This window comes from Xiphias gladius, chromosome 21 (assembly GCF_016859285.1).
Source record: "Xiphias gladius isolate SHS-SW01 ecotype Sanya breed wild chromosome 21, ASM1685928v1, whole genome shotgun sequence".
Taxonomy (NCBI): domain Eukaryota; kingdom Metazoa; phylum Chordata; class Actinopteri; order Istiophoriformes; family Xiphiidae; genus Xiphias; species Xiphias gladius.
This window is the reverse complement of record NC_053420.1, coordinates 27,655,780-27,680,284: the sequence shown is the minus strand read 5'-3', so window position 1 is coordinate 27,680,284 and position 24,505 is coordinate 27,655,780. Positions and strand designations below refer to the sequence as shown.

The window sequence follows — 24,505 nt, the reverse complement described above, 5'->3', positions numbered from 1 at the left end:
CATCTAAACTATGAATTCAAAGCAACAGAATTTGAAATGGTCCAGGTGCTGAGAGGTTGAGATGTGTGATGGAAGTGCCACAGGGCGAGTGAAGGGCACCGACAGTGAAACCACTATGCAAATTCACCGACCCACTTTGTTTGACAAGCAACAACACTGCTTTGTATATATGCAAAGCCTGGCAAGACACTGTGCACACAGGCCTGCTGTCAGAGCGGAGTCATGCTAGAGTGGTGACACCCAATTGGTGACCCCTCTGTGCAATGAGGCTACCGGGCCAGACTTCACACTTCATTCAGACCACATGCACAAACACCGGCAAAAGTTCTCGCATGTAATACACATAACATCGCAGGGGTCTAACATGGCAGGATGCTAAGATTGCCCTCTGTGCTGCAGAACCTTGGAAATGTGTCTGAAGTTGAATAATTTGATTTCTGAAGCCTTTATCATCCCCGCTGAGGTGAAAAGTACTTGATTAGCACTTTGGATTTACTCAGCAGCTGGTCTGTTTGGCCACCACTAAAGAGCTGGAGATAAAACACGGCAAACCCCCTTTAGCCATTACTCAGTTAGGCTTCATACTGCTTTTCCTCTTAGCAGATCTGTGAGTGTTCTCACCACATCTGAGGACTGCATCAAAATCTCTCTACGGACATACAGCAATAAAATATGCCACAGTGACTGGGGCCTTCTGGTGTACCTTGATAAAGTAGTTTGGAATTTTTAAAAAATTCTCAAAGCCCTAAATATGTGAGGAATAGACAGATCAAACGGAACCTATCATCTCATTACAAATTCAAATTCTGTAAGTCGAGAAGTAAATGATCTATTGATGACAACTCTGATGGAACAACAAAACAATATCTACTTGTGCACATTTCTTTTGCAACTGTGCAACCGATAAAGTGAAAAATTTTAAGTCTGTTGTCAGTACAACCTGTTACTGATTTTACAATATGTCATATTGCAGTGAATTCAACGTTTCACACGCTCATTTTTAATAAAACTTACTTCAGAAAAAAAAAGGAATAGTTACATTTGAACAAGCGGAGGCCACGTTATCTGGACTTCTAGTCTCTAATATGGGTCAAGCTCCAGAAACACTACATCCTACATTTCCAATAATGCAGTCTGATGGTGACTTACATTAGACTCTCTCTGCCCTCTCCTTTCAAAACACACCTCCACTTTGTTGAACAGACTTTCTTTTTAATGAATTAATACATTTTGAGTCTTAAGCCAAAGCGAAACTAACTGATGACATCATCAAACCCTAAAGACATCATCAAAGAAAATGCTCTAATGCACTAATGATTGATATTTTTTTAATATCATATGAGCGTATTGTCCAATACCGCAACCAGCTGGGGGCAACGTCACATTAGAGGTGACATACATATTATTGCGCATTCAAATGTGAACAAGACGTTACATCTGGATGGAGCAAGTGTTGTTCAGCATAAGATGTGTCTGTATTAATACACATGAACACAATCTGCAGGGACCTGTACCTGTAACTAAAAATAATCAGAGCACATGCAGGGCAAAGTCCAACTTTCCTCACAGTGGGATAAAAATGTTTAGATTTCGTGTTACCTGTTACTTTCTCGGAGTGGTTCGCTGCCCTTCCGCCAAGAGATCACACCCCAAGGAGACATCTTAGGCTTGCACTCGATGAGCACGTCTCCTCCTACCTTCACCAGAGTCTGGCTTCTCAGCTGATTGTGAGAGAAATCTGGGGCAACAGCTGAGACAAGAGCAGAATATTAAAGTCAGTGTTTGTAAAAGCCTCACATCTTTTTTCCTCCAAATTATCTCTGATTATTTCTCTGATAATAAATTGATCTCATTTTCCAAATGTTAAAAACTCAAAATAGGATCATAAATACACTGCATAATTGCCATGGATAAATCACAGACACTAAATTACATTCTGTACAGTCTGAATAATTAGTCATCTGAAAGCTAAATAGTAATTCCCGCAACTGATGTTGAGGACCTAGAGAGATCGATGTAACTTTATTATTGTTTTCGGCTAGGCTGCATGTGAGTCTTTTCGCATTTTCACAGCAGAGAGGGAAATATTTTGTTCCTCGGTTTTCCACCAAGTGATCATTCCAGCAAAACAACTTTCCTTAACTAGAAACTACTTTAAAAATGTGTGCCGTTTTCAAAATGGTGTGCGGCCGTCTGATACTGCCCCTGACGTTCTCTTCTCAAACCCCCCCCCCCTTGTGTTTGAGCAGTACACGCGGCCGTACTGAGCCCGATTCCAGTCAGTGACATGATCAGGATGAGACATGTTGGAGGTTGAACAGTGAACGAGAGCTGCTGCCAGGCCAGAGTGGAGAGTGACAGGCTTGACAGGGCAGATGGGCGAGGCTGGTGAACAGAGCAGCTCTGGCATACATCACTGTCAGCCGGACGCATTCGTCTTGTAATTAATGCTTTTCAATTAGTGGCCAATAACAGAGAGGCCGGGGGTCATCCAGCAGTATTGAGCCGAGGAGCAAACTTGAAAACAGATACAGACAAATGTATGCTTGCGCGCAGGTCCCCATGCCAGCGCACATACGCACGCATGTGTGTGCACACAGACACACGCATGCATACACAGCCGGTGTCTTACCTATAACTCGGAGCTCTGCGTTGGAGTAGACCTCGCCGTGTTTATTCCCAGCCACACACTGGTACATTCCTGTGTCGGACAGGGTCAAGCGACTGATTGACAACGCCCCGTTGGCGACCTGTATGCGCTCCTATGGACACAGAGACACATGCCTTTGCCTTATTTCCTGTGCTCATCTACATAAAAACAGCCAGCCAGTGGGCCATTGAATTATGGTCTGGAAGTGACAGACGTGGCAATAAATCTAGGTTTTCATCACTAATGGAGGGAAAGGCTTGGGTGGATGGAGGCAGGCTAGCAGAAAATGACCCTAATCAATCTGCATGTTTATGAGAGTGAAATAAAACCATGCCCTATTTATATCTCTGACTGCACCACAGGGCCTGTTTCCCCTTCAGCAGAAGGGAGGAATAAGAGGGGGGAAGGAATATCGTAACATCTGAGGTATACTGCATTGTGAAAATTGCTTTTCTGATAGGAATGCCCTATACATACTAAGTGCTGTGTACATGGTCATGCTGTATCTCCTCTTCATCTGCTTGGACAATCGTTTTTGCCTGCCTGCGGGGGAAATCTTGCTTGCCACTGAGCCATCAAATTAAGATCTATTTAAGGACAGCTGGGCCTGATGAACTAAAAGCTCAGTTGGATCAGTGCATCAGTTGCACATTTAATCCTCAATACACGTTTATCTCTCTGAACTTTGGTTCTCACTCAACTCATTCACTAAAGTATTAAATCCTTGAGCAGTTTTCATACATCTCTATGCGGCTGTGTCAGGTTCTGCCACCTCATTCCCTTCATCTCCTGAGGCTCACCCATAATGTCATTAGAGCCCATTTCCATAGGGGTGTCTCAGTGGCCTGAACTCCAATCGCGGGGGATTAGGGTAGTGTCACATGAAAAGAGAGACTGTCCTCAGTGACAGATCACAAACTAATCCTGTGTTTGAGCAGGTTGTGCCTGAATTTCCATAACGCTCGGAAGCTCTGGATGTGCAGGGACGAATATCCCTGCTGGCAAGGGAGGCAAATGGTGGCGTATATCAGTCTGTGCATGGAAAGCACTCCCGTTTACGGCTGCTATTAATTAAGCATGACGTTCCTCTCAAATCAGCAGTTTTTCATGCAGGGACCTGGGGGGACCATCTGTATGCCTTATGCTGAATGAAAATGATTGGCAATGTCATTTCCCAACAACACTGGGTTGAATCATTTGATATAAAACTGCAAAAACATGCAAAACAATGGCTGGCATGAAGAAAATTACTTTTATGGTTTAGAAAAGTGAGTTTCTTGAGTCTGATTGCTGTCTACAGCTACAGTATGTTCCTCAAAATGACTAATTACTGGAAGCCTTTATGAGAATGATGCAAAGCAGCTGTAAAATTTAAACAAGCTACATTTTAAAATGCAGCATCATAAAAATATCATCCACTACTAGGGGTTTAAGGAAAAGGTGGAAAATAATCTTTTTATTTCTCCTCTTCAAATGCAAAGATGTGTCATGAACTTGCTTTTAATTTTGATCTCATAAATAATGAAAGGAAAATTTCACTACAGGGTTTAACAACAAGTATTTATTGGTGCTGGCCGGAGTAGAACTGTGAAAGAAATCTAATTCTATTGACAGATACTGTGTTTGATTAATTTACTGTAAATGCCTGAGTAAGAAAGAACTACGAGTAGACATGAACTCAGCACAACTATGGCTTTGCAATAGCAAGAACAAAAGCTCAGCCTGTTTGCTCCACTTGAGCTTAAATAATTGGGAAAGGCAGGAAATTCAAACCACCTGCCCTCCTCTATCCAGAATGTAGTGGACGTCACTAAAATTTCATCATTCATTCTTGAAATTCAAAGGCTTTGACATAAGAGTCTTAACAGGATAACCTCAGTTCAAGTACACTACAGTAAGCCATCTGTATGGTGGTCCCCTACTTCTTCAAATGGACTAAATCCTGTTTCACGCTGGAGTTTCCCTTTAATTGCACAGCCACTTAATCCTGCAGCCATTGTCAAAGCAGCAGAGAGAGAAGTCCTCAAGATGAGAAAAGCCACAAGAAACAAAGCATTCCAATAAACTATTGCTATTTTAACATAGGGTCTTAATAAAAAAGCAACACCATTAGTCTCATAATCAGTAAGGGCTGCCTTGGAAATAGTCGTGCTGGTAGAAAACAGTAGCATCTTCACTGTCTATCCAACCTAAAACCCAATAACTGCAAAAGCAGTATGCAAGTTACTATTATTAGAGTGAAACACTAGAAATAGTTGGGGTGCCACTGAAGCTGACACTGAATTATTGAATGCGCATATACTCAGCTTTATATATCATGACCCCTAGAAATGTACTTCACTGTGTAGTCAATTTTTCCAAAAAAAGATAACTTATGCTTATGTTATTTTTACAGATTGATTGCTGTATTTCTGTTGCTCAAAGTTAGAAAACTGTCAGCGGAAATAAGTTCCAGTGAACTACATAATCAGAAAGGTCTCAATTGATAGACTAATAAATAACAACAAATGATGCATCCTCTCCCCACTGTTCCTTACATCATTGACCTTTCCCTCTTCCACTCATTAAGCCACTGTGTTTAATGGTGGCATTTCAGACAACGTAACACCTTTGCTGATTAATCCATTCACCCAGGCATTCTGAAAATATCCATTTATTATGTCTGTGTTAACGGGAAATCTGCTGCACAAAAATCAACACAGCCATTATCACCTTAAAGTGGCAATCTCAAAGATTTTCATTTAAATAAATGTCTGTTAAGTGTCCCACTGATGAAAGTATTACAATATTTATACATTTGCAGTATTATGAACTTGGTGTCTGTGGCGACATTCCCAGAGAAAAAGGTGCATTAGGTTACTGCTAATGCAAACCAAACATTTCTTACTGCTGCAGCTTCACATTAAAAGCATTTCACTGGTGAAACACCAGTTGACTTTTATTATGAAGTAGTCACAGGAACTGCAATGTGTTTGTCGGTGAGTCTAGCACTTACCGCTATCGTTCATTAAAAATTAGTCTACAAAACAAGACCACGGCCATTTCCAGCATTTCTGGACAGCGGGTCAGTGTGAAATATTGCAGGGAGTAATGGAAGAAGAAGGAGCAGCCATAGCGAGCTGTGAGATGAAGAGCTGCAGGCGACAGGCTGCACACCTCACAGACTCAGGCCATGTGAAGCATAAAACCAGATCGTAGTTGCTTACAGAATGATGGAAAAAGGCCAATTATTGCCTGACTTCTTTATTAAAATGACAATAGTTTGTTTTGCTGCCCCCAGAATTCTTTGATCTGCATTAAACTGCACTTGCTGTTACCACCAGAAACTACAGGTGTTGCAAAATCAACTAGGACTGAATCTTCAAGATTGCCACTTTAAAGGGACTAAATCTAGGTTTTTTCTGACACTGGTTTCTTGCTTGTAGCCGGTGGTGGTGATTGTCGCTTGCCAAGAGATTAAGCCATCGTTGCGTTTACAAGGCAGGAGGTTATAATACGCCCTCTGCACAGCGCTACTTCTTCACCCTCTCAGACTGAGGGCAGACTGGACGCTACAGTGATTCGCTATCGGAAAGTGAGACAGGCCTGGGTTATTTGGTCATTTTGCTAACTTCAGTAGAAGAATAAGTGATAAAAATAGAAGGAAAACAAGTGTTAACATTCGTGTTGCTTTCTACCACTGGGGACAGCTCTTGGCAACTAAAGGAATACAGTTTGATGCTGAGCTCGCAACATTTCCTGTAATGCTAATGTTTGCTATGTAGCAATAGCCAAGACTTACATACAGCCCCTTTAAATCATACATCCTATGAATCAAGATGGCTGAGTGTGGTGTGGTGTGTTGGTAGTTTCACCAATTTTTGAGGATATTTTTAAAGCAGTTGTGCTTTCATTTGAATTTATTTATTCATAGGTTTCAAAACAAAAGAAATTTGATGATGTACTATATACTAGGATGCCTCCAATATTTAATATATTTGACAAACTGCCTGTCCATTGAAACTACCTTGCCAGTGGCTAAAGAGACTGTTGACTATTCTTCCCTGATAGCAAGTCAAATCTGTTTAGTATGAGAAAGAGGCTTTTCTGTGCAGAGTCTTGCCTCTACTAATATAATGGCAGACTGGGTTCAGTCAAACGACATGTATAACTTTCAAGTACTAATCGATGACCCCTGGTGCGTTTGTCACCTCTTTTGCATAACGATGCAATCAGGTGCAAGCTGTGGCTGAGTGTCCAATCAATCTTTTCCAAACAACCTTGCTTCCAAAATATTAATCAAATTTAATGAAGGAATAGAACAGAACAGAGTTCAGTTAAAGTTAGATGTACAAGTAGGATGTACGGAGTCATAATATACACATCGTAGTACCTGTGATGGGAATTCAGAGGGAGCAGAGAGCTAAAACACAAGTAAGTCTTTATATAGAGATTCTTACTTTTTTGTTTTTGGTTTCACAGGATTAATAACCACACTCAGCAAGGAGAGATTTAACAGAAGATTAGGGTTGCTATTACATCACTGTGCTCTCCAGACTAGCATGAAATACTTGGCCTTTTCAGTTTAGTCTGTAGTGAGCACAGCAACGCACAGTAGACACAGTCTAATTCCTTTAAGCATAATGTATTGTAGCACAGGAGGCACTGTGTTGTAATGAAGAAGATGATAATGTGTGGTAATTAGTAAGTAAAGCTTGAACAAGCAGCACAATAAAGCTTTGATCATACAAGTACATGGTTGCTCACATTCTTCATTCAGCAGCGGTGAGTATACAAGAAACATCTGTGCCAAAGCCGCTGTCGTACGTCTAACATTGGACGCAGATCTTTATCTTTAGTTCAAAAGACATGCTCGTGCTTAGCAGGTCTCACCTCAGCAGACTCCAGGTTCTCTCCATTTTTCATCCACCTGTAAGAAGGCTTTGGCTTCCCTGTGGCTTTACACTCCCACACCAACGAGTCATCAATGAGCTTCTGCACGTCTTGGGGTTTCTCAATGAGATGAGGAGGGGCTGGAAACGTTGAAAATGTGAGAGTGAACTAGAGAATTGTTCTGTAAAGACAAAATAATGTGGCTGTTTCGGAAATGATAAATTAGCAAGGGCATAATTTTCACTGGGATTCAAAGTCCTTGATTTTACAGTTGAAGTCTGATTAAGTCAATAAAATCACTAGACAGAGTCCTCTGACTGCCCAGCTGTCAGGTCCCAGATGAAAGAGACAAGTTGTTAAAAATGTTTATATGCTTATCCGAGTTGCCTTCAATTATTACCATGTGCTCACAGCAGTTAAGCCTTATGGCCAGTAACAGGTGCTTAACATACTAACAAGTGCTTTACGTACTTTTAAGCCCTGAATTTTGCCTGACAGGATACTCACAGATAGTGCTATCTTATTGCTGGAGGTTTTTTGGGCCGCATGCAGTGTAAGAGGAAGACTGCAGGCACTAGCCCATCCAAGTTATCCACAATGTGTCGTTTTATAGATTGATAAAAATGTATATAAAAACAGAAAATGACATTAAATTTAGTTGCCTTCTTGTGTTAGTCCATGTATTAAAAGACAAATCAATTAATTTAGGAGTTACTGTTGCTTCCAGTCCTCTGTGGTGAGTTTTAGTGACAGGACTTTGAATCCCACATTTATTGCTTTTTGTTGCTTTCATGGTTTCTTCCAGTTTCTCAGTGCACTTTTACTAGAACAAAAATGATCCATACACTGTACATAAGGGTGGCTGTTGGTGCCATAAAAACCCTCCCTTAAATACAATCGGAGTACAAGATGGCACAACTATACAGGAGGAGAATTGATTCTTGCTGTGTCATGCAAGTAACTCAAGGTTAATGATTAAGCCAAAAAAAGTGGTACATAAAACTAGATCTGTAAAGCTCTCTGTGCAATGCTTTGTACGTTCTGGATGATGTGTAGGTCAAGCTATTATCATCCTATATCACACAAGGCCAGTGACAGGACAAGAGTAATGGCTGACCGCACTTTTCCATTCCACAGACCTCACCTAATGCCACTCTCAAGGACTGACCTTTGTGGAGGCCTTTCAGTAACAGTACAAATCCTGCTCTAATTGGCTTCTGCTATACAGTATTTTGCCTTCGAGTAAAACAGGAGAACACGGCAAGAAATTCAATAACAGCAAATGTATGCCCGCGCTATCTCTGTGCATTACAACTTCAGCATGTAGTCGAGGTGTGAGCAGGAGCGTGTGCATATGTGGGTGTGCAGAAAAAAGGAGAGACGACTGATAAAAAGAGGTGGATGTAGGGACCACAGGGGGGTATTTGTGTGGTCTTGTGTATTATGTCAGAGTCCTGTACAGTGGATCATGTGGCGTACTATAGGTCTCTAAGATCACGGCTTGGCAGCCGAAGCTGCTGCACAAGGTTGGCTGAGGTAATTAACATTTAGCTTGTATGGAGGCTGTGCTCCTGCTATCTGTGCAGACAGTAAAAAGGGTTACAATTTCCTATGACCGAAAGCTGCAGAAAGATCTTCTGATCCCGCTGAAGAGAGGAGACATTTATTCTCCATCTGTTTGATGTAACATCTACACCAACGCTGTCTTTATATAAGTGTATTCTCTACAAAATTCAAGGAAATACACAATCCATATATTCAGAAAGGCATTTTTCAGTCAATGTAAGCCTTGTAATCAGCGTCTACACTTGAATTCTCTGGTATGTGCCTTTATGCGCATGTTTGGACACGGAAAAGGTGGCAGAAAGTTACTCTGTAAGACTCCACCATCACCAGTCATTTAGCATCACATCCATTCATGTTACCGCAATCCTCCATCAGAGCCTGGCTGAGCTGCCCCACCCACTGCACCTTTCAAGACCGCATTGTTGTTGTTGTTGTTGTTTTTTTTTCTCCTCACTGTCAGGGTCCCTCACTCTATCCCTCACCCACTGCGAACGTATTGACTCTCAGTCAACGCTCACCAAATGAAAGCAGGCAGCCAATTTCTGCCTGCACGGGGCAGAGCGCGCACACAATCAGGCCAAACGTCGAGTGGCCAAAGCAGAAGAACGATGGGAATTTGCCTTATCAGTGAAATCACAATGAGATAATGCAGCGGAAAGTCTGCAGGTGCACAAATGTGCATACAACAGGGAAACTAACCTGTCAGAGCTTGCATTTACACCGATCAGCCACACCGTTAAATCCAGTTACCGGTTTAAATGTTCGGGCTGATCCGTGTGCTCTCCCTGTGAGTAATATCAACATCAGCAAGCAGGTAAACGGCCATTTCTTTATAAAGCTGTTCTTTCAATTATGGAAAATGAACAAAAAAACGTCTTCGGCTTGAATTTAGTTGAAAACTCCCTCCAATACAGAGATTTATGACAAATAGGGAGAAAGATGGTTGCTAAATGCACCCAAGAACTTCTTTTGCATTAAGATATAATGAATCTAATTACACCTCGAGCTTAAAACCACAAATATGATTCTAAGGCCTACAGGTACAGTTAATGAAATCTCATTTCAGTCAATACCTTTAATGTTTTATGATTATTAAAAGCACTATTGTAAATATGAAGTACAGCTCCTTTATATGCAGACCAATCAAAAGAAAACTCAAAACACGTTCGGTGTATATCGGTGTATATATTACAATTGACATGAAAAGTGAGAATGTTTTAGCAATGACCATAGTGCCACCACAAAGTAACACCTTCATTTCATCCTGTATAACACAAAGCCCAGCTCTCCTACCGCTGGAGCTTGCTTGGATGTACACGAGATACCCTTATCGACCCCCCCCATAGGCCTTCACTGCTGACGAATGTCTCAAAGGCTTAATTCAAAGGGAGTTCAAAATAAGATTACTGATTTTTATCACTTGGCTGCAGACAGCAGGAGACAGAGAAAGACTGACAAAACACATGAAACACACAAACATGAGAGGGGACAAGCAGCTCAAAAGGACAAATCAAGCCTTGGTAGGTCTCAAGCCTTTACGTGCTCCTGGGGCTGTTATACTGAACGAGGCTAGGAACTTCCAGGGCTGTTGTTAATAATGACAAATTGTTTAATGCCCCAAATGCATTATTTCTGACAGCTGACACAGCATGACTTGAAGGAAGAAAACAGAGAGAGCAGTCGAAGTGGGAGGAAAGTCCATAGGTTGTTCAGAGCACAAGTTAACAGCCTGGCAAACCTGAACAGAGAAGAAATATCCTAGTGAAAATATTATTAAAATATAAATGGAATGTCATTATTTTTACATTAATTCATGCCCATATCATTATTGTATATCATAATATATATAGCTGAGTTAAACTTGTAAGGTCAGAGAGGTTTGCCAACTTTTTAATATTTATACGGAAAGACTTATAGGATTCATAATATAAGCCTCAATCTAATTTTGAAAAGTTGTTAAAACCATGAATCTTTTGCGCCACTAATTCTGACTAATTCTTATTCTGGCTTCAGATACTTGGTCTGTGTCTCAATTCCATACTACTAATTTATTTACAGTACATTCAGTTAATAAACAAGTATACAAATGATATAATACTCGTGCCGTGAGATATCAATCAAATTGCGACTTTTTCCCCAAAACGTAAAACATTACTTACTTTTGGTTTTGTAAGGTTTTCTTGGAGCTGTTCCATCACCATCCGTAATTAGTTTTAATTTTAGTCCAGCTCTGAATGAATCCTCAATTTCCTTTTGTGCATTTCATTGTTGGGGAATAGTATACACTGATAGCACAACCAAAAACCAAGGGTTCGAGGACTGTTTGGATTAAATGTTATTTTGTCACTTTTCTACACACACACACACACACACAACATATGCGAAACCTGCTTAGAATTACTAACTGGTCTTAACTGGTATGGAATATAAGACATTCTATGGTCTCGCTAAAAGTTGCATAGACTGTAAATCCTATTTATATGTATTCTTATATTGCCCTGTGTTTCTTTTATATAATGTCCTATATGTCTTATGTACAGAACTTTGAATTACCTTGTTGCTGAGAGGTGCTATGCAAATAAATTTGCCTTTCCAAAAATATTTCCAGAACTAATTCCATTTAAATATTACTGGGGCCAAATCCTATTTTTTATACATATAAATGAAACGTAGAAAATATTCACTAATTGTTTCTTGTGTTGGATACATATAACCAACTTGTGTAATAGATTACATTACTTACATTGTAAGTGAACATAAATAATGTAGAAAATGTAGAAAAACAGCGTGTAATATAATTTATTCCTATGGTCTTAATAGCCTATGGGTGTTTCTTAATGGGGAGTCTTTAAGAACAACGAAATCACGTAAAACTAAAACTTGAAGATTAGTCACAACAATTTATTTTGAGAATTTGTATAGTAAGTATAGGTAGTTTATAAAAGACCCATTCAGGGGGGAAACTCCTGTATGTAAATGTGCACTATCTGTCATTTTGTAAGAGCTGATAATTTTTCTGATTATGGAGGTTTAACTTTGGAATGAAATGGTCTGCACATTCCAGTCAGGGGTTGTCATGACTTCTAGTATCTGAACTCAGTAGGTGTGACGCTAATCACCACTATCAGCAACAATGAGTCAATTTACTAACCCCCTTCCTGACGATCCAGATGCTGCGTTGCTGATTATGTCCCTGACATATGTGCCACTAGTCTATGTATAGTACATTTAACAGCTTTGATCTCCTGTCAAGTTGGATTTCATTCATGATGCCATCTGGTGGAACCCAATACAAGGCTCATCAACAAGGTCGAATCCAAGGGCTCAGCCTCATCCGCATCACTCCTTTTAATCTGGATCAAAATATTAGAGGCATCATGGCTGACAGCCTTTAATCATTTTGATGTGCTGTTAAAACAAGCCTCCCTCCTCATGTAAGCCACACGAGCCTCCGCTGATTGCCACTGACGGCTTTATCAGACCAGTTGTGTCTGCTTTTGCTGCCTCTCAGTCTGAGCAAGTCTGACAGATGTGGTGCACGCTGACAAAATATTCATGCATGACAGGATCACCTACCGTAGAAAGAGAGCTTCCCTTTCACTGTGTTCATTCCCCTGGAGTTCTCGGCCACACACTCGTACGTGCCGGCGTCCTCCTGCTGGAAATATGGGATTTCCAGGACGCCGCTGGCTTTCCTCATGTCCACTTTCCTGGGGAAGGGCACCCCGTCCACTCTCCTCCAGTTTATAGAAGGTACTGGGCTGTGAGAATGGAGAAGTTTAACCCTGTGAGGTCACAGCTTTCAATTTTTGAGAATGACTTATTGCTCATAAGTGGACGAAATCTGCCACAAGAAGAAAAATGAAAGTGCGGTTTGTGCAGAAAATCCTGAGTTATACAAACTCAAATACACTTAAGATTTTAGATATCTATTAATCATTGTTTAAAAGACAAGAAATTATAACAAATCTGCCAAAAGTTAACTTTTAATACATTAACAAGACATGTCTTCACACCTAAATTAGTGCTGAATTTGCACTGCAAAATCTTTAGATGGTGAAACATGTCAAACCCAATTATTAGCAGATTGTCATTTAAATAAGCATAAAATCCCTTAATTACCACAATATGTATACACATAGAACCTAATATTACTCACAGCCCCTAAAAAATAATAGATTTAATGTTTCAGATTTGCCTAAATTTGCAAGGTAGGTGGCCAAGGTGCTTATCTTAACCTTAAATTGTGTAACTGATCTTTAATATTTAATACAAGAGCAGACTGAGGAGCGAGACATTTATTTTTTAGCCCATAAATATGCAGAACCTATTCCTCTGTCATTCCATGATAGTATAGTATATATATATAATACACAGAATGTACTGTATATGAAATTTAAAACTAAGCTGGCTGCAGAAACTTTAGACAGACATACATATACTGTACATAATCCACCTCTGGCATGCATAAAGTAAATTATTACATTACAATACATTACATTTCTGTATGTATTCCAGCACTCTGTTCTCCCACACACCCTTGTACTATTTGTGTCCCTGTTTACAGTAAGTTTGCTCTGTATATAGGCAAGAGTTATTCTATATTGTTATCCTTTGTTCTTGGAAGTGCATGTAACTATATTAGAACCACAAGGAACCACAATCAAATTCCCTGTATGCATAAACATACTGCACTAAAGACAGTTCTGATTCGGCGAGAAAGTTTAAGGGGCCGATAACATGTAAAAGTGAAAAATGCGCGCAGTAGAGACCCATATCTCTGCCGAGGCCAATGTCAAACAACATACACCAGACCTCAGAGGAAAAAATTCAAAATTATAAATTAAATGATCTGGGTCTTAGTGGGTTCTTCCCTTGGCCATACCCCATCCCTCCACCAAGTTTGGAGCAAATTGCTTCTGTATTTTTTTCAGTATTTCCTTCTGACAAAATAACAAACAAACGGAAAAACAAATAAACAAACAAGGGCGACCATGTAACCTCCTTGGTGGAGGTAATTAAAAGGTTTCATTCTCTGGTGAATGTAAATCTGTAAAAAATTACCTCACACTCCATGGCGTACAGTAAACCAGTTCAGTATTCTAACTTTAGGCATGTTACCAAGTCTTGTACCACAGCACAAAAAGTGCCCTCTAATTTCTTAGATGTGCAACCTTGCTACAAATAATATCCCAGCGCTTCTCTAGTAATATTTTTCTTTTATATGCTATTCAGTGTGTTGACTCTGACTAAAGGTGGGCTTACTTTCCCAGAGCGAAGCATTCCAGCTTTACAGTGGATCCTTTGGCAACATGAACAACCTCTGGAAACTGAACTTCGATCTTTGGCTCATATTCACCCATCACACCTGAAAGAGAAATGCAAATGTATTTGTGCAAAAAAAACTTGTATTTTTAATTTAAGTTAAAAAAACTCAAGTTGTGGCTTCTGCTGTTGCTACACAACTACTGAAAACCCTTTTCAAGTACTGCTGTCTTTTTTCTATAAGCTGAAATGTTTTTCAAATTCCAACGCTGTGCAATCTGAACAGCAGAAATGCTCTGCTCTCGGCACTGTCACAGAATGCTCTCCCATTGAAAATAATGACAAAAAGAAGGCAAAACAGCTCTCCAGTGGACATGCAACACCCTGATGTTGAATGGAAAAAACAACTTTGAGAATTCATACCCTGTTTGAGCTTTTACATCCAGATGAGTTTCATCTTGTTGTAGTGCTAACAGCTGTGAACCAGAAAATGGGTCCATAAAATCCCCCTGGGTACTGCCACTGTGTCTACAAAGCATCCCATTCACTGTCGTTGAAGCAGCTCTGGTGGATTATAATATTGCTGCTGTGCATGCTAAAATTCTCTGGATAAAGGAGAAGACAGGAATGTGGGCTCTCTGGTATTCTAGAGACCTATTCATAAATCAAGACTAGACTTTCTACCATCACAAGAAAGGCACGTGTAGGCTACTGTCTTCTTCTCCTTACTGTAAGTGACACTAAGGTAAATCGTATCAATAAATCTGTAATTGGGTAAACTTCGTTTGTCCTAACTGTGCCAGTTCTGAGCCTTGGGTGCACAATGTGATTTTTTTAAGCCACTCTCATGCACCACGGTGTAACAATGGGTTTTGCCCTATTGCTGTAATTCAGGGCTGCGTTGCACAAATAGCTCCAGAGATGGAGGAAACAGGCCAATTTCATCTGGTTGATTTGGTGAGGCATGTGTTATCAGGATGGCTCCCTGAGTGACTGTGAAAGCTAATTCAGATCATTATCACAACTGTCTCATGCTGGAATGTAACCACAGCACCATCACCCATGTTAAAGCAGACAGGTGGAAGTGGAGGGGTAATTGTCTCATACCATAACCTTTTGTAGGGGGAAACCTGTTGTCCCTGCCTGCCCCCTCTCAACTTGAGCCCCCATGACTGTGAGGTAGGGCTGACATTTTGCTGCCTGTACCGCCGCCACGATGAAATAAAGGTATAATGAAAAAAGAGAGGAGGGAAGCAGGGAAGAGAAATGTTCTGGAATTGCTCGAAAAAATAAAATATCACACCAGCTATTCACAATCCCGTCTCTTTGAGAATTTATTTTCAGGGAATACAACCCCCTTCTTAAGTTAACTGCTATATATTATTATTACTGTGGAATGGTAAAAGCATTTCAACCATTACAACCCAACTCACTGTTTTTTCTTTAAACTATATGTGGTATCCCTAGAACTTTTAGTCAACTGGCTACTGCTCTATTGTCAGATACATAGGTTATAATTTGAAGTATGTCAGCTAATTCCCCTGAAAACTACCTCATCCTGTCTTTTTATTTTGATACTGAGTTGCCTGTAGTGCACAAAATTGCGAGCTGAGCCCTATATTACTACAGCAAAGCTACGCAATTACATTTAAAAGTTAACTGGGGAAAATCTTGTGATCCTAGCATATTGTTTTGCAATTTTTGTATTGCTTCCTGTGCTAACATTTGATTCTTCAAGTATACACAGAACACTATTAATACTACTACCACTACTGGTATTACACTAACAGTAATCCTAATTTTGGTAAACACTCAACCTTCCGTATTATCATTTGTAAGCAGTATAACAATTATTAAGACACTATAATGTGGTTGTAAGCAGATGTAAGCGCTTCAGTCATGCTGTTGTGTACCCTGCACATTGAAAAATGACACCGCAGGGGCCCTGACCAAGCATCCGTATGTGATGAGTTGGAAGTGAGAACATTTTGCCCTTTTAACTCCTCCTGTGAAGCACCCATAACATACAAAACAATAAATGAATGGTAGATAACATAATTTAGCAAAGTTGTGATTACAGTCCAAACAATAAATCGGTTAAAAGTGAAAAGCGAATATTGACTAATATATCAGCCAATATTAGTTTGTCACAGTTATATTGGTACTGGTGTAAATGTTGGCAGTAACAAGAAATTTGCAAATTTTATTTTCCCCTTAGAACATACCTTGGTCGCAAATCTTTAATGAATGAATTTAAGGAAGGAAAAATTGATATTGTGTGTATATGTATTTGTTAATATTGGCTAATACATGTCAAATACATTTTTTTTAAACTTTCAAATATTGATATAGGTACAGGTACAGGATCTGCCTCAGAAATCCAGAATCACTATAGTTCACCATAGATGTGATCCTAAATAATAAAATGTCCTCATGAGTTTTAAAAACATTTATAAACATTTTAAAACCTGCCTGTGAGTGATATGAACAAATATATAAATCATGATTGCGTTATAACACAATGTAAAGACTTGTATTACTCCAGTAAGGGATGTTTCATGGGTTTTAATTGTTGATGAAAATATTAGAAATAAGTACATTATTGGGAATTAAAAAATTTATTAAGTGATTATATACTGCTAATAAATGCTAAATAGGGGCTTTAAATAAGGCATTACCACTAATACTAATAGTCCATAGTTTCCAATAAGAAAGCCTAACAAAGCTGTTTGACAAGAGTTATATGTATCCTGTTACATCAGATCAGCTATAATTAATGATAAAAACCCACATTAATGTCATAAAGGACATTCCTAGTGAAAATTACATTTAGCTTCATATTTCTTTTACTGCATTACATTAGATACGCTTCTGGGACAGAAGGCTACAATTAGATTAGTTGCTGACATTGACCTTTACTCTGGAGTGCCTTGAAAAGGCCATCCTTAAGCATCAGATCCACATGTTAAAGAGCATGCTGAAATTAGCGCACAATGACATCATTAACCTTTGAATTTCATTTGTATTCCTTGAAACTACTTGTCCTACTTTCAGGTACCAATGAAACAAGTTTGGCTTTTTGTTTGTCATGACCAGGACTGCTACTAATTTTCAGCACTGCTGTATTAAATTATCCCAAGAGATCCTGGTACAGAATGGATGAGCTGCATTTTTTAGTACAAATGAATCCATGAGGGAAAAACGGAAGAAAAACACCATCCAAACCAGGACGAAAGGGGTAAGAAGACATTTTTGTTCGCATAAAAAACTCTACTACAGTAGAGGTGCTGACAAATCTTCCTATTACCACACATGGAGCTCTAATGGAGAACTGGCTGTGTGCAAATACAGATTAAACAGATACTGTAACACATTTCACATTTGGATAAGGGAAACCATCTGGAAAAACATCGACTTGATTGAGCCAATTCAGTAAAATTAAGAGACATTTGCATTCAAAGAAATGGCCAAATGACAGCATGATCTCATTAGCAGATTCATTTATGATGATTACCAGTATGATATGCAGCCCCGTTAACCTGAACAAAACTTCTCAACTAACTAGCCAGCAGTTTTACTTGCTGTGGTTGATAATCTTTACATGTTGTTAGTGCAGTTAGTGTATTCAAAAGCAGGGCTCACCATCAATCCGGAGCACTAGTGGAGTGGGTGGACCCTGGACTCGAGTCTTTGTGACAGAGTTGGTCACCACACAGGTGTAGTTGCCAACATCTGAAGGCTCCACTTTGGCAATGTACAGATTCCCCGTCTCCTGTGAGATGAAGCGACGAGTATCCTGCTTCACAAATGTCGGGTATTCATTAAAGATCCAGGAAAATATAAGATCTATGGATAAAGAAGAGAAAGAGAAATCTTCATTTAAATGGAACCATTTTGGTTGTATGGTGTGTGATGAGTCTTAGACCTCCCAAGGATAGCGAAAATGGTGATAAATCTATATCATGCTAAGGTGAAAATTGATGACAAGATCCGTGATAGGTTAAAAACAAATGTGTTATCTACACTCACTTTAAATTACCATTTTTCATGTGAATGCATACACAACAAGGGATTTGGGAGATACTGGGGTATGTGTTGTCATGACTAATTACAGTTACCCAGGAAAATAACTACAATCAACAACAGAGAGTATCTAACAAAGACCACAACAAAAAAAAGCATTGGTAAAACTTCACAATAAGGTACATAAAATCTTGAGTAGTTAATGAACCGATACAATAGAAATAATGTAACAAATTGCTAATTAATGAATAACAAGTAAATAAATTGTTAAATTGTTCTGGCTCAAGGATATGACAAAAGACTGCCGTTTTCATGTGCCCTCAGATAAAATCATGGCAACATGCTAACCACCGGTAAAATAGCTAGCATTCATAATAAATTACTTAATTAACCAGTGAATGAATAAATTGAGGGCACATTTACACAAATAATTACATATGTCATTATCACATCATTATCTAACACAGCCACACCACATGCTAGCCAGCTAACAGGCAAACTGATATAGCATTTTGTTGTGGCAACTGGCAGGTTAAAGCTAGTTAGCACCATCACTCACAGATGACATGATGTCCTCCTTGTTTTCTCCAAACTTCATGAACAACAGCTTGTCAAGAAGCTTCAAGCTTTTCAACATTGAGACAATGAGTGCGGCTAACAATTTAAAACTACCTTAACTCAATGCTAAGCTATTGCTACTCACTTCACAGCTAAACTAATGCTTTTAAAAAAAACATGGCTGATACTTTGTAGACTGAATATTTTTGTTGCAGCTGGATCTTTGAGTAATCTGGATTTTTTTTTTTTCTATATTTGCCTTGAGTTTATTTCTTCAAAAAGCCAAATTCTCTATCTGTTTTTTCTTCCTTCATAATTTAAATACAATAAAGAAGTAATAATGTGCCCCAGTAATAAAGTCAGTATGATTCATATACACATAACAAAGTAATCATTAGTTATTGGTTATGCGCAATTAAGCAGCTGGTTTGGAGTTAATCGGGAATGATTCATTATATGCATTATCTGGTTAGTAGGAAGCCTCATCGATACTATATTAAGCAACTTATAATCAGATACTGTTCTTCCAAATGATATCCAGCAGCTTGTTCTCAACTATCTAATCATTATCTTCTATTTAATCCCTTTTTCAGAATTATTCAGGAAGTCCTGGTACATATTAGTTCCTGATCTGTTCCTTATTAGTTCCTTGAATCTTACCATTATGTAAATTGCAAAATATTTAATATCCATTACATGTTATAAGTGCACATGGGGACCTGATGCTCTTAAGCAGATAGCATATGATCTATACAAAGAATGGAACACATTTAAACCCACAATCACTATCCTTGATTGATTCACAATTATGATACTCTAGTGAATTTTAAGTACCTCTCATAATCTAAATAAGTCCCATTTTTCTGTTTCAAACTTTCACAATTTGAATGGAGTTGTTCAGACACACTGTTATGAAACCAACCAAAGCTGTGACTTATCACTAACAGGAAGTGAGGCATCATTTTGGCAAGTACCTGTCAGACTGCTAAAATCAATGAACATTGTCGGAGTTTAAATGTCAGCCTTTCCCCAGCATCACTAAATTGTGTTGGAGTATTTCAAAATGAGCAAAACACACATTTTGAAGACTTGAGATCCAGGTACCAAAGGATTTCTTTCTTTCTTTCCTTCATTCAAAATTTTTTTCTTTCTAAATTTCTTAATTTATTGACATCAGTGGTATGTGTTCTACACAACCTTTTGAATGGCTTCAGAAAAGGTGTGAAATGAAGGCTACCTGAGCTCATTTGAATGCTTCTCCACTTTGTACAGTTTTGGTAAGAAACCAATCAAGACAGAAGACTCAGTTCATTCAGCTATCTAGTTCATTAGGCTTCCAGGTTGGCATCATGTGATGCTTTTAAGAAAGAGAAGAAATCATATAAATCAATGACTTAGAGCATTATTGATGATTTGGTAAAGTAATTATAATCATTTAATTACTTTTTAATACTAATTAATGACTGACTGTTACAGTAGATGAAATTAAGTAAGTATCGGACTTCATAAACCTGGTCAATAATCCAATTTACAAGTGAACCCGTGTTTAAACTGAAACAAATTCTCAGCAGAAAATTGCGAAAAATGAGGGACATTAACAACACAATATAGTAATTTCAAAGTTCCATTCATAAACCGCCCTTTAAAATCACTACATCATCACGTTCACAAGTACCTGTATTATTATTCAACCGCAGGCATCATCTCCCATGAGCTCCACAGAGAAATCAGAACTGTGGCGCAGAAATGATTGCAGAACAGCATTGCTACGGCATCAAAAAAAAAAGAAGAAAAAACAAAGAGCTCTAAGAGCTCTCTCCTGGTGTCCTGCCATTTTGAGAAATTATGAAAAGTGAGAGAAATACCGATGTTTTCAGATCAATTTGACATGCCTCTGTTTGTCTTTCAGTAGCTGTGTTGAATGAATTGGATGCAGTAGCTCACTAATGGTCCTCTGTAGGTCAGGCTCATTCATATGAGATCTACTCCTGGATGAGTACGTCACATTATGGATGTCGACTCATCAAATCTGAATGTTGTGACATAATCTGCTGCTCTAGAGTTTTGTAGCCAGTCTAACTGACAGACACATGCTATTTTCCTGCTGAGCTTAATCAAACCCTACCACTTGTTAGCAGACTAGCAATTAAACAAAACAGTCAAGGAGGATCCCAACCATTCTCCTCCCCTAGCTGCTTGGCCATTTATCACAGCATGATCCCATCGTCCTGCTGGCTGAAAGGAGCAGGCACTGTACCGATCACCACCATTTGGGGCTTGGGCTGAGGGTTTGGCTGCTGTTCGTGTGGAGCTGAACACACAGTAATGGCACAGCAGAGGTCCGTCGGGACAAGGGACACTTCAAGGCAGGATAAGGCATGTTGTTTGTGTTTTCTTCCTCTCCAGTGCTTTTGGACTATGGCTGCACCTGCTCTCCTTCTATGTTTAAAGCCCATATGCCTACACGGCACAACATGGGGTGCAGAATACCACAGACAGCAAAAATATAATGAGATGTCACACACAGCTGGCCAAACGGTCTTCACAAAATCATCCAGGGTATTGATTTTATGGGTTACACAATGCTCCCTGGTATAAAACCAGGACATCTCTAAGCCAAATTGTAGAAGAAATCCAGCTGCCCTTGGAGGCTGCGTTGCAATGACTGCCATGGTAACAGGAAATCAGCCTTATTTGTAGTATGACAACATCCATGAGCTTCAAATAACAATTTAAGTTGTTTTAGACTAAAAATATAGGGTTATCTTGGTGTTGCACTCTTTATAAAACACAGTTCTACTAGTCTTTGGCCTCTTTCGGTCTGTTGAAAAAACAAAAAAACCAAACAAAACACTGTTATCTCCAAAACGTGATCCATTGGAGAGAGGTCTGCAGAAGTCCCAGAAGAGTTCTTTGTGGTTTCCCACTAGGTTAAAGATCACTTTGCAGGAGTCACAATGAATAAAGCAGCTTTGCTCACATAAGGAGATGCAGGAGCAGCTTCAAAGGCCAGGCCTCACTGAATATTCAAAGGCTGAACAAGATGTGCAAGTCAAACAAGCCCGTCTCCTCTCACAGCTAAGATCACGTCCAGAATGAATTTGTGATAATATAAAGATGGAGCATGAAGACAAAGAAGGTGGGCTGTAATCCTAAAGTAGGTCTATTATTCTTTATGACAGCTTGAAAAGGAAAGTCTTTATCAAGTTGGGACACCTGTGGAAGGAGACTGTATAGTTATGTGTGTATACTGTCAGCTGAAATGTTACCCTACAGTGTGAGCAGGTAGTGTCAGGAGGACAAACAAAAATAACAATATCAATGGTTGAAAAAACAACTTTTATTATGGAATATTTGAATTGGTCCCAAGTCTTACTTTTGTTGTACTATGCTTTTGAAGCATATGATCTATCACCTATCCAGCAGGCTCAAAGCCAACAGCCAACATTTAATGCTCAATAGCGCTAAAAACCTCTACGAATACAGTCTGTCTTAGCTCAAATCAGTACACAACAAAAGAGCAGAGGTATTGGTACTTTTCTTAAAGGGATATATAGTTTAAGATAACCGAGGCCATGCCCCTCTGCGTTATTTTCTCAGATTTTAGAAAGTTCCTCCAGAGCCTCGGATGACATTATACAACTGTTTTTCACCAGCTGAGTTGTATTCCCCACGATGAATAAATTGATCTTTATGTGTAAAATTGGTGGAATCCAAGTTTAATTTCAGTATGTATATATTCTTATACTTCATTTATTGAATCCACTGAATATTCAGCTAACAGCTGATTTGAGGTAGATAAGCAACATGCAGCATATGACGCCTAAACAAACTCACTGTAAAGTGGAGCAATTGTAGTAAAAGACTGTGACTGCACTGACGGGCAAGCCCTCACGTATCTGTTATAGTCAGCGGCGTCAGCCAGCAGTTGAAAAACCAGCCTTTTTTTTTTTTTTTTCCCCCCCTGTAATGTGATTAATTTCTGCACAATACAGGCCTTGGCCTGCTTCTCATCCTCCTGCTGCAGCCTCATAGCAAAGCCAGCCACTGACACTGTCCCCAGAGGCGTCTGCCCCCGCTGCTTAAAGCAATACATATTCATTTAGACACAGGCAACATTTATGACAAGGATTAGCAACAACAACAAAAAAATCATTTCTTGCCGATAAACAAAGCAGCCATCTGTCAATACAAAAGCACGTCTGCAGTTTTCCTGTTACATCAGGATGGTCTGGCATCATACATATTATCTGCATCAGCTGCCTCATCACTTGCTATTAATAATACATGTAAGAGCAGAATGTGACAACAATATGCATTTTAATCACCCAATTACAAGGCAGTGGGATGTGGGAATGCTGCAAAATGCACAAATTTACAACAAAACGGCGCACACTCGTCCTTTCCTGGGCTGAGTAATTCTCTGATTACAGGCGTCGGTAGCGTGTTATTACACTCGCGAGTAGTACAGGGTGCAGGGGCAGTGTCAAACAGGGTAAAGCACGCTGAGCCGGTACAATGTGAACTCCTTTTTCTAAAATACTTCCAAAGCCATGGAGAGGAGCACTCACACAGCCAAACAACATGGGCATAGGCTCTGCACGATAAAAGACTCAAACTCACAATTTGGTCCCCTAAGAATCTACACATTCACTGATTTAGGGGAGAATCTTTGAGAGGCTGCCTCCGTTCACTGAAACAAACATACAAAAAGAAACAGAAAACGCCTCCCTGGTTAAACTACTGTCATCCCACATTGTGTTACTGACTGCTCTACTCCCATATCTGCTCCAGTCCCCAGGAATCCTGTGTTCCAATGTTTCCCTTACAGGACTGGACAGGATGCACATGCTCCATCTACTGAAAGCCTCGGGTGGGAGCACAAACACGGTCAACACACAAAAACACAGACACACTCGAAAAAAAAAATCCACTCATAGTGGAGACGCACACAACTGATTTCTGTCTTGAGTGCCCCTTAAAGGTCTCTCCCCATTAGAAAATAGAGGTCAGCAGCATTAGGTCCATGAATAAACACAGTAATCATGGAGTACAAAGAGTGCGGCTGGGTCACACTGGCAGCCCATTAATGCACTTGGCTTTGAAAAAGACAGAAACTGACAGTCTCTCAGCTCCTCTTGCTGCCTCTGATCCACAGCGACAGACAGGAAGCAACTGCAGTGCACATGTGGGAGAAACAAATGCTTCTGAGGTTGCTTGGTTTAAAAAACAGTAATCGTGTTGTAATCAGGTTGTGTTAATCCATTCCCCTTCCTGGGACTGTGCAGATAGTAATTACCATATATTTCTGGCATCCTCTGACATTGGCCTTTCAGCTGGAGACTGAGCGTGTGGATGCAGCGTGGGGGCAGCACCCCGCTCTGCCTTTGTGCTCGGATCTGGCCTGGCAGGGTGTGTCATGCCTGATCTGCACTGTAAGAGCAGGTAGGATCTCTGGTGACACTGGGCACACTAGAGGCACACAATCAGTATTGGAGGCCAGCACCTTGACTGACAGCTGATCGCTTTGCGAAAATATTCAATGTCTTTACAGTCGATTGCTGTGATCAG

At 39.7% G+C, this 24,505-nt stretch overlaps 1 protein-coding gene across 1 annotated transcript in view; it reads right to left on the bottom strand.

Moving 5' to 3' along the window:
* Window positions 1-24,505, bottom strand: part of cntn4 (contactin 4) — a 155,254-nt gene that overhangs the window by 34,663 nt on the left and 96,086 nt on the right. Inside the window, exons 6-11 of the mRNA XM_040159083.1 lie at window positions 17,996-18,199; window positions 14,354-14,456; window positions 12,665-12,849; window positions 7,523-7,662; window positions 2,633-2,762; window positions 1,600-1,750 (exon numbers count right to left, since the gene is read on the bottom strand). Of these exons, the coding sequence (XP_040015017.1) occupies window positions 1,600-1,750; window positions 2,633-2,762; window positions 7,523-7,662; window positions 12,665-12,849; window positions 14,354-14,456; window positions 17,996-18,199 (913 nt within the window). The remainder of the gene's footprint in view (window positions 1-1,599; window positions 1,751-2,632; window positions 2,763-7,522; window positions 7,663-12,664; window positions 12,850-14,353; window positions 14,457-17,995; window positions 18,200-24,505) is intronic.